An 11,365-nucleotide genomic window follows, 5' to 3' on the forward strand; every position below is an offset into this window, starting at 1 on the left:
TAGTGTACATTCACATGTACAAGTGCATGATGTCAATATGTTTATATATCCTCCAGCAACAGGCATTACTTTGTATAGATGGTCTGTTTCTGACTTGTCTTCATCAAGAGTGCTTACCCACCTTCCCCAATCTTAGTATGCAAAGCTTGTGTCTTTGGCAGCTTCAGCTTTCTTAGGCTTTCTACTATCAGGCAGCTTTTTACTCTCGCTCCAAAGTGCCATTGAGAATAGCGCTATCAGTCTCAGTCTTCCATTCTTAGACCCGGGAAAGAAAAGTCTTTTAGACGCCGCACTTGATTTATGCTTTGTATAGTGCTGTGCTGTGTAAATTTATGTCAGCTTTTGAAGCATTTACATCCAAGATGACAAAGCAAAAGGGTCTGATTACTCTGATATCCGGGAATTGTTTGAATCCAGTGTCATTATAACAAGATCTCATTGTTGTCCTGTATCTTGTGTAGCATTTCTTCAGTATGATGCTACATTTATTCTAAGAAATGCAGTTCATCCAGTTCAGGGAATTGACTTTTCCAATCAGCCACATGGTTACATCAATGGGGTCAAAGACATAGCAAAGTTGTCCTGTTTTATACATGCCTGAAATCTTCTTGACAGCTACAATACTTTATACATATGGCATATGATTCGTATGTGGTTTGATAATGATAGCGTTACTAAGAAAAGTACAAAGGAACAGTGATATGACTGCAGTCATGGATTGTTATTGTTGCTTGTTAGTATATATAATAAGCTGTGGCACTTTGTAGAAAGGAAATGATTCATATTTGTGCATGTGTAAGTATAACCTGTAGGATTGATAGTAAAACTAGATTACAAGTGTACATGTACATGCTGGGACGTAATCAGAAAAAAGATTTTATGTATTTTTGAAGGAAGTGAAAGCAATAAGGTATTGAAAATGCCAACCTGAATAGTAAATATGTATGGGAGCCTACCGCTGAAAGGGGCCCGGATAGAATTTATACCTTTTCAACTATGTGGTACATGTATGTGTGTGTACACGTTTTATAGAGTGTACAAGCACTCAGTGATCTACTTGTATATGCTGCAGTGAAAAAGAAAAAAAGGAGCTAGAAATATATTTACATTACGAAATGGATACGACGACGACGACGAAAACTGTGCAAACAACTTTGGACATAGTTGTTGTACTTTTGTTTTGAAATAAGGTTACAATCAAGAGAGATGGTATTTAGCTGCTAAGCATTTGGAGAGGACCTTTGTTCCTCTCTTTATCTTTATCCTTTTGGCAACTTCTAGTTGTTCAGTTTGCTTAAATTTGTTGCAACATCAAATCAGAAGCTTACCAAATATGCAAGTTATTTGATAACTAACGTTGAATGTGTAATTTTCTGTCATGCATGTGTTTGCAGGTGTCAATAGCCTGTACATGTGACCATGGTGTTGATTCATCTTAACTCATGATTTGTCATTTTTATTTCTGCAATGTCATGAGAAAATTAATAACTATCATAGGGTTGTAACTGTAAGGCGCCCACCAGTAGAGTTACAGATGACCTGCATACAGAATTATATCTTTCGCTGCAAAAATGGGTGGTGCTAAAAGTCGTGTACTTCTGTTTGGTGGCATATATTAGAGTGTCAAGTATGTCTAGTGTATGTGTATATAGATGGCCACTATCGTTAGCCCTTGTGTAACAAATGTACCACAGGATGTGGATAAAAGTATGGTGCGTAATTATGTTGTTTTCGTTCAAAAGGTTCTAGATTGCTAAAAGCATGTATTAGCTTAACCCTGAGTAAGATACCACATACACCTTGTACTGTGCTATATCTGTTTATTCAACATTTGCAGTTTTTCATTCAGTAAAGATACCATTAAAATTACGCATGTAGTTTTTGTCATCCTTTGACTTCCATGTACGTGTAAACAATTGCATTTTTTTGCGAGCACCAACACAGTACTGAAAAGCCAGTAGGACTGGGTTATCAACAGGACTGGTTTAAGATGAAGTTAGCTATTGTAGACGGTGCGATCTCAGCACCCCTCGCTAGGGGTCTCTTCCACTGCAGCCAACTTCTCCAGCTTTCCACGTAGCCGCTCCATTTTCTTGTGCGCTGATCCAACGACGTAGCCGGTTTTCTCATAGATACTGTCGTGTAGTACCTGTACGTACTCCGACTCGAACCGGTCGGCGGCGATGCTCTGTCTCCTGGCCTTGCCGGCGGCAGCGGCGAAGTGTGCCCCGAAACTGGTGTGTACCCTCTTCATGTCCCTCTCCATCTCCTCCTGGCGCTGTTTTACCATGGCGTCCATGATTTCCCAGCCGGGGAGTTGGACTTGGGAGCCCGAGCGCAAAACGCTAGAGGAACGCCGTAACATCGAGCTCATCCTGCGCCCGAGAGATTGGCCGGAGGCGGAACCTTTGACAGGAATCTTGCTCACTGTTGGAACCAAATGTAAACAAAATGAATCCCTGACGAGTTTGATACTTGGTGGTTTCTACTGATAATCTGAATACAACGGAGGTATGTATGGTGTCCTTGGTGCTGAATGACATTCTTATATACACTGATGTAACAGTTAAATTAACTAAAAAAACGTTAGCCCTTTAGCTCAAAGTTTTTAAACAAAGAAGGCAAACATACTTTTAACTCTGCAAAAACCTTGTTGTAGTATCAATCAGAGCTTGGCTTTCCTTTCTTGTATTACAACGTTGTCACATCCGTCGAAGGCCGGCATACGATTTTGTCCCAGCATTTTCTATTAGGTTATAACAGAGCCAACAGCCGGCAAGGATTCGATTTTTCGTAACAAGACAGTTGACATTTCAGGACACACGATCGACTATCTAGATAATACGGACAGTTCACGATTGCATTCACCGGGCCGTTGTACACTTACCATCCACGTTACTGGTGAGGGCGACACTGACTCTCCTGGCGGCGGGACCACTGATCCCGATCGCGTGGGAGTTGATCCTCGCCACCCCCTTTTTTACCCGAACCAAAGTCTCGTCGTCATCACTGAAAAAAAGGAAACATAAAAGAAATTAGAAAATTGTTTTTAAACCCTACCGTTTGTTACATCTAAAGTCAGTTTGTTTACTGATGAAATGGTCCATGTTATAAACGGGAAAACTAATAGGAATTTACCTACGAATACGTTTGTGAGGTACTAGTATTCCGATCGAATGGCAGGACTTTTCTCAAGCTTGACATTTTCTACTTACATGCTGTTGAGCGCCACAGACTTGAGAAGTTTGGTCACGGTCTTGGGCGGGACTTCAAAGCCGTGCTGACCAGCAGATAGTCCGTGTTCCTGGTTTAAGTCAAGGTCAGCCTTCCAGACACCTATGAAAAATTACATTAAATAACCACATGACTTGCAATATGAATCTAAAAACATGCACGCAAAAAATACAGTTACTCAAGGGACTGGATATGATTTGGGAAACGATCAGAAGGAATCCAAATTGTCTTCAGCTTGACCTTGTCCTACCATGTTTCCAATCCAAAGTCTTCAGCTATTTTACATTCATAGTTATGGTACCGGTATAAAAACAGTTTCTTCCTGATCTCTTCAGTGAACACTGACGAAGGATAGTGGATGCTACCTGAAACGTTTGACCATTTCCAAAATCATGTCCACTTGCTTGAGTAACTGCTTTTGGCGTATGTAATTACCTGAATGTGTAACCTTCATCGGCGTATTTTTCACGCAGTTTTTTTTTTTTTTGTTCCATCCAGAGAGCTTTTTATCTTTGAAACACCAAAGATGACACTCTAGATAGGTTTTAAACTCTATGTAAATCAAGTGTTCTGCTCTAGCTCGATGGTACATGTAACGTCACGTACTTGATGTGACGGAGCTTTCTGAGTAGGTGTCTGTGACTTGACAAGGCTTCTGTATCCAGACGTCTTTGCGCAGGTCGACTGAGTTTGGGCGGTCGTCGGGATCCAGGCTCATCATAGTCCGTACGAAAACTCGCGCTTCTGTGGGGATAAATATTTCAATGGTCGTGAGTTAGATACTGCCAAGTTCATAGCACATTGGTTGTAACATGCACTTGCTAAGGTAAAACGCCAGGTGCTGTACTAAACAGAAACGCAAGAAAGCGCTATTGTGTATATACGCACATACATTGACTATGTACACGTTTGTCTGTGTAAAGGTCTGCCCTTGGCTATGTAGATAGGAACTGAAGAGCCAGGAAAACTATCAACATGAAATTTAGGTTATGTTTCGCATGAGGCTGTCAGGTATCAGCAATCATATATGTATCTTATTTCTTGTAAAATTGGCGATATCACTTCAAACGTGTATTGGACAAGGTCAAGGAAAAATTCAAAAACCTTTTGAAGTCTTCTGATGGAACCGGAGTTTTTCTGCCATGGAATTGAGTAGGATGCCGATATCTCCCGAGTCTGGGAAGGGTTCTCGTCCGTTCAGCATGGCAAACAGTGTGGCACCTGTAGAAACATTCACCAGAACTTTACTTTTGTATATTGTAAGAACATACAATCTAGTATTGAGCGCTCCACTGGTGCAGTATATATCTTAGGCCTACGTCACATTTCCTACCCGGGGCCCGACCGCGCTGTTTACGGAAACGAAAAATTCAAGTTTATGTCAATAAATATACGAAAGGCATGCCGTTGAATTATTTTTTTGTACGTTTTGTGTTTTTGTTGTCTTTTTTAAAGTACTTTTTGTTTCTCCAAACTGCCCGGCCGGTCCCCTTTGTGGGAATGTGACGTTAGCTTTAACGGGCTTACCTTGGTTTAATACCTGTAAAGTTGAGACTCTACAAGAATTCTACACTGAAATACAATGTGTCCACAGGGGGTGTTCGCAATGTCAGCGAATGACCCATTTGTACAATGGCCCGAATCGTCATCCTTTTAAAAGATAGCGCGATGTAGACAGAGCTTGACCAGGCTTAGCGTTGTTACTACAGTACACTAACGATATTCGGAAGGAGGATAACCAACTTTGTACTAACGTTCATTCTTACAGCGATGTTTATCTTGTAACGTTTTCGTTCTAATGACACGCGTTTCGCCCCTTTTGAAGATTTATTTTGTTTCCTTTGTTAAGTTAGTAACTCAAGCTGTGCCTATACGGGTTGTCTTCTGTACTGCCTGGTTTATCTCCTAAGTAGACATGTCTCTCAACACCGGGACCTTGGGGGTAACGTTAAACACAAGCTGCCGGGACACTACTGACCTGGGACGGTGGCGCAGGGATTGGTCTATAAATAAACACGGGTCGTCTCGATGGCTAAAACCTAACGTTACCAGTCAAGGTGTGACACTGATAGTATCATTATTGTGCAGTTAGTAGTGTAACAACTGGTAAATGATGTTTGTCAAAAGCATAGTAAGTCAAAACACAAACAATTAAATCTTCAACTGTGCTCAGAAGTATGGAGTACGAGTCAATATATATATATTTAATCTTTTATCAATGATTACCTTATGGATGCCAATCAACGTCTGTTATATACTTTTTAGGAGCTTCTTTGATATTAGTCTTTATGTGGAAATGGTACGATATGAAGTATAAAGTTGTTTTTTTTAAATAACAATACATGAAACTTTCGGACTGTGGAATCGCCGCCATCTGGTATCATTCAGATCTCTTTGCCTGCCCAAACCTGAGCAGAGAGACAAAACCAGCCCTGACAGTCTGTTGTTCCTGCCATGTGTTTGAGAGGTCAAAAGTTTTCCCAGACGGAACCGATTGAAGCGTTAGACCGGCACTGGACTTGACCCTGAAGCTGACCTCACGTCGATTCCAAACAAACATGTGTTACTTGGAAGAGGAAGGTATTACCGCACTTCTGTAATGAATGGTTTCCCCATCACACTGTATGTTGACCTGGCTTTACAGAGGTCAAATGCGAAAACGTACCCACTCTATAAACTTGGGAGGGGGTATGCGTCCCACAGGTAACGGGGGTATGCGTGGTACATGTGGGTACCCCACGTCACATTTCTAACCGGGCCCCGGCCTGGCTATTTGTGGAGACAAAAAATAGAAATGTATACGTAAAAATACATATTCGCAGATAATGCCCACGACTATTCTGTTAACGTCTTATGTAGTTTGGTGTCTTTTGTACGGTACCATACTTTTTATTCTCGAAAGCTGCCCGGCCGGCGCCGGTTTGGAAATATAACGGAGGTATGATATCCCCACATGTACCGGCCGGGGGTGTGTATCCCACGTTATGATCCATCATGACACGATGGCTCAAAGTTATGTTGAGGCAAATTTTCGTGTCAAACAACATTCACATGCTTCACAACATCTTCCTTCATGTCTGTCAAATTGAAGCATTCTAAATTTCATACAGCGACCAAATCATTGCGAATTTATTCAGAAGGAGATTGGTATGACCAACCTTCTTGGTATGACCATCACACTTCTGTGTCATTCATCGATATCTGATAGAAGCAACTCAAGTTGCGACTTATAGAATTAGAAGAATAAGAAGAAACTTTGTGCGACCATAGTAACAGGTACAATGTATGACAATCTGTATATACCTGGAACTGTGTACTATTGCTAGAATCTAACAATCTAGTCTAACGGTATAGACAAAAACAGTACATCATGTAACAGTATGCTGCTTCAGGAAAGTATAGCATTGTCTCGTTTTTGCAAGGATGAAGGCGTCCGCTTGCAATTGGTAGGCTATACAGTGACATATATTCAGGTATGTGTGAATGAATTGATATAACAGGCGTTACTTACCCATGCTCCACACGTCTGCTTTCTCTCCGTCGTAAGCCTCGCCCTCTATTACTTCCGGGGCGGCGTAACCATAGCAACCGCTATACGTGGTCAGGAAATCTTTGTTCCGATTCCATCGAGCAAAGCCAAAGTCTGAAACAAAACAGAAGATGACGTTGTAATGATGATGATGACGTTGCTTTTCTTCAGGTTCACCTGGTCCTTACAGGTAAACAAGGATCTGGCATAAGATAACATACACAGCAGGAACTGGCGAAATGAATGATAATGATAAATGTGTTTATCTATAACGTTTGTCAGACAAACGTAAATTATCCAAATGAAGCTTCGAAATTCACACCGATTTACAGTATTTATGTTGTAGGGTTTGTTGTTGTTTTGCTTGAAGTATGCCTGCTATGCAATTATAGTAAACAAGCCTTCAAGACACACAGCACATAGAGATACACAGAAACAGAGAGAGAGGGGGTGGGGAGAGATCTCTCAGACATCAAGGACTGCTTTGCTATTAGAAAGAATACTGAAGCTAATTATTAGCCTACTTCATTATGATACTATATGAATGAATTATGCATATTAGCCCTTATTGTTATGTTAACTATGATGTTAAGCTTTATCCTATACCTCTATTTTGTACTTTATGTAATAGTTGTTGCCATACTTTGTACCATGTACAATTGCCGTGCCAATAAAGTTCTTCTGATATCTATCTCTGCCCCCTCTGACTGTCTCTCTCACTCTCTCTCCTCCGCACTCAAATGTCACCACCTGTTTGAGTACGATCCCGACCGACCTAAACCTAACACCCAAGGCCATCCCAACCTATCGCACGGTCAAGGTCACTGAAGTGTCCCGTAAAGTCGTATACACAATCAATTACGCTGTGGAAGTTTTTCTTACGGAAGCGTGTCGGCCACCCACCTTATGTAGCAAAGTGTTACTCCCTATGTGGCTTAGCCTTGGTAGAGGTGAGGGTAGATGTCATACATATGCGGTATGGGTCATTTGACAGGATACGTGTGATTACACTGTCTGGACATGGCATGTGTACAATCTGGTAGTATTTTATGTGTCAGGCCAGGAAATGGACACTGTTAGACGTTTCCAACCTCATAGGTAGAGAGTAGTACGATGGACAGAGAGGCTTTTATGGACCTGTCTCATGCTAGGGTCACATTTCCAATCCGTGGCCCGCCCGGCAATTTTTGGGAATGAAAAATACGATATGAAGTATATTTGTTTGTTTGAACATTCATTTCTTCATGGGAAGCATAAAGTTTATATATTTGCCATAGATTTGACATGATTTTCGATATAGATTTTGATATACATATTTGACATAAATTTTGAATAAATTTTGACATACCTATTTGACATAAATTTTGATTTTTCTTTTACTAAGTTTTAATTTCCTTAAACAGCCCGGCCGGGTCCCGGTGGGAAATGTGACCCTAGCATAACCGTTTGCTATAAAGTAACGGTTATCACAACACAACATTTTGAGGAGGGGAGGGGTGATAACAGACCTGCTAGTTTGAGCTGGTTCCCCTCGGCTAACAGACAGTTCTCGGGCCGGATGTCCCTGTGCACGACCCGGGCCCTGTGTAGGTACGCCACGGCCTCGATCAGCTGACGGAACAACGCACGGGACTCCGCCTCATCCAGATGGCCTGGGGTGAAAATGGAGAAAGAAACTAGAAACGCAACATTTTCGCGAAAATGCAGAATGTTTTCCCCGTAGCCTTTTGTTAAGCTAGTAAAAACGCTTATAGTTAGAATAACAGCTAATGTCTAAACTATGCTCTGATTGGCTACAGGGGGAAAAAAAAGAAAAGAACACATCAACAAATACAATCTGTATTCCCTTACCGGGATACTAGATTAGGAGACGTGTAACCTTCGTATTTCAGTGTTTGTATTTAGAGAACAGTGGTAAAGGATGGCTATTTTGAAAAATAAAACTCACTTAAAGATTTTGTCCAACATGCCATGATAATATTGAAGATGAATCCCACTTTATAATGGATTGCCCAACTTATGATAGAGAGAGACAAGAATTGTTACAGTCTATTAAATACAAATCTGATACAATGTTACCACCTACTAGTAATAAGACAGAAATGTTTAATATGTTACTATCATGTCCTGCTGATATATCTGCCTTTGTCGGTCAATTTATATATAACTCCTTTAAAAAACGAGACAATATTATACTGTCCTGAACCAGCACATAATGCTAGCCTGATTGTCAATACTATATACCATGTGTAAAATAGATTAGTTTCCTAGATTTTTTAGATACTAGTAACTCATGTAGTTAAACTGTTCTGTATGTATGTATGTATTGTATGTGCAAATTGCCATACACTGTACCCTGTACAGGTGTCATGCAATAAAGTTCTATTTTATTCTATTCTTAAAGTTTGATTGATAAATTGCAACAGAATTAGACATCCAACCCACTGTAAGTACCTTTGTCTCCCTCCTCAAAGCACCGCAAAATACACAAACAAGCTTGAATACACTCATTATCGAAAGGAGCAAAATGGCTACTTTGTCACTCCTGTATCTATTTCCACCGACCAAACTCGCCCCATAGAAAATGTGTTTGTCTGAGTCAACAAGTTCTGGTTCCACTCAAGTAGGTTCTGATCGCATGGAGGCGTTGCGGGTGCCCACACAGGTTGACATTGGCACTGACAACCGACCTTTCGTGTTGATGTAGTCATGCAGGTCTCCGTTGGCGGCATATTCCATCACCAGGTACACACTGCGCTTGTCCTCCAGGGCCCGGTAGATGTCAATCTGAATCGGGCCAAAACACAACCGTGACCGACAGAGTCTCGCCAGTTTTTAACCCGCCAACCTGTTTCCCATACAACTTGTGTTTGTAATATAAGCCGGGACTTGTGAGGTCTAGTAATTTTACTAATAAGCAATCTTAACCATTTCATTTTCATGTGCAAAGTATAAATTTTTGGATCTAGAGCATTTCATCATGTGCGTATTGGGAACTGTAACCTAAAGTCTAGCCCACTTCTTAATTTTCATCCTAGGCTGCCAGTCGATTGTTACCGTGTACATGTATTTTTCTAGCGAAGTGACGACTACTCGAGTAAAGACATAGAGTGGCCTTCATAATAATCTCTTACGTTGCTGTCCAATCTCCAAGGTTAGTTAGTATAGATTACGTACATCTCTAAAAGGGATAGGGCTAAATTCTTTACGTTTCAATCTACACATCCGTGCATATTAGTCCCGATGCGTCTCTGAGAGTATTTGACAATATCAACACAAAGTTTCCACCCACTGCGGTCGGGGATAGAGAAAAATGTGCATGTTGACACCTACTTGCTCCTTTGACGTCTGCTGTGAACTTGAACTTCGTAAACGCAATTCCACAACTCACCATATAAATGTGGTTAAGGTGCTGGAGTATGGAGACCTCTCTGGGCGCAAAGTCACGGAGGTAATCCTTTGGGGCCTTCCTCTTAGAGATGACCTTGACCGCGACTTTCTTTCTCATCTTGGGGCAGTAGGCTACCCGCACCTTGGGTGAGAATGATTTAGATTTAGTTTTATAGAAATTGCAGGCAATGCTATACATGGCAAACCTGGGCAGCTTAGCGGATATATTGGGTGCCAACACATACATACATTTACACTTCTCACATAATTAACTCAGCTGATGCTTGCGTTGAGTTGGCGTTGATAAATATTACATGGGAGAATCTCCAAGCAGATATAGGATGGCAAAATCGTAACGTTTCTCAAGTTCCAAGTTACGTGGATGAGTGTGCCTTTCTTTCCCCAGCCCGGGAGCTTGAGAAATGTACGATTTGTAGATTTTTACATCTGCTTGGATTTTAGAGACTTCCTAAACTGCTTATAAGTTGCAGTCTTTTATCTATGGGTCATAAATTTGTAAAATGTTTAGAGTAGGTCCTCGAAACAGTTTTTTTCCGATCTGAAATTATATAGTATAGACCTCCTACAATGTTATATTTGATTTCCATGTACCAAAACGTCATAAAACATGTGACTCAGATCATCAAAAGAATCTGGGGTTTAATCCTGCTAGATATAGTTTCATGCCGACCCTGAGATAAAGATATCTCATGGAGAGAGAAAACCCTGAACAGTTAGCCAGACCACGTGCGGCACAGTGAGAGGTGGATATATGAAGTGATTGACCTTGGAGAACTGCCCCTCTCCGATGACCTCTCCGATCTCGTACCCCTCCGCCACCAGCCCCTGCACGCGCTTACACGGCGCGAAGTCTCCCTCACCCTGCTTCTTCCTCAGACGAACATCGTCTCGAATCTTCTCGATCATCGGCTCTGGGTCGGATTTACTTCCAAACCACATGGTGTCGTATGTTATCGGGAGCTAGTGTGAAAGTTTTCAGTAGTGGTGGTGTCTACACGTTCTCAGTGACCTAGAATAGTGCATTGTGCCTTAGGGCCCGTTTCAGGGCAACACAACCTGATCGTTTATTGGCACAAAATGACAAACCGTTCCTATCGTGCACTTGTGACGTCACAGGGAAACAACGTTCCATTACGTTACGAAATAGTACTTCATGTTCTACTCGAGAATGCGCTCTGGAACTCAAAAGAA

The 11,365-nt window shown here is 41.3% G+C and overlaps 1 protein-coding gene across 1 annotated transcript; it reads right to left on the minus strand.

The window, feature by feature from the left end:
* Window positions 1–1,803: 1,803 nt before the first annotated feature.
* On the minus strand, window positions 1,804–11,342 carry LOC118429696 (CBL-interacting serine/threonine-protein kinase 15-like). The gene is made up of 10 exons (XM_035840297.1): window positions 10,940–11,342; window positions 10,155–10,295; window positions 9,454–9,550; window positions 8,272–8,415; window positions 6,746–6,877; window positions 4,339–4,455; window positions 3,841–3,978; window positions 3,216–3,336; window positions 2,888–3,009; window positions 1,804–2,427 (listed from the first exon to the last, which is right to left on the minus strand). Exons 1-10 carry the CDS (start codon window positions 11,111–11,113, stop codon window positions 2,021–2,023), a joined length of 1,593 nt encoding a protein of 530 aa, XP_035696190.1. The 5' UTR covers window positions 11,114–11,342; the 3' UTR covers window positions 1,804–2,020.
* Between the last annotated feature and the right edge of the window lie 23 nt (window positions 11,343–11,365).

The sequence above is a fragment of the Branchiostoma floridae genome, chromosome 13 (genome assembly GCF_000003815.2).
Source record: "Branchiostoma floridae strain S238N-H82 chromosome 13, Bfl_VNyyK, whole genome shotgun sequence".
Classification (NCBI taxonomy): domain Eukaryota; kingdom Metazoa; phylum Chordata; class Leptocardii; order Amphioxiformes; family Branchiostomatidae; genus Branchiostoma; species Branchiostoma floridae.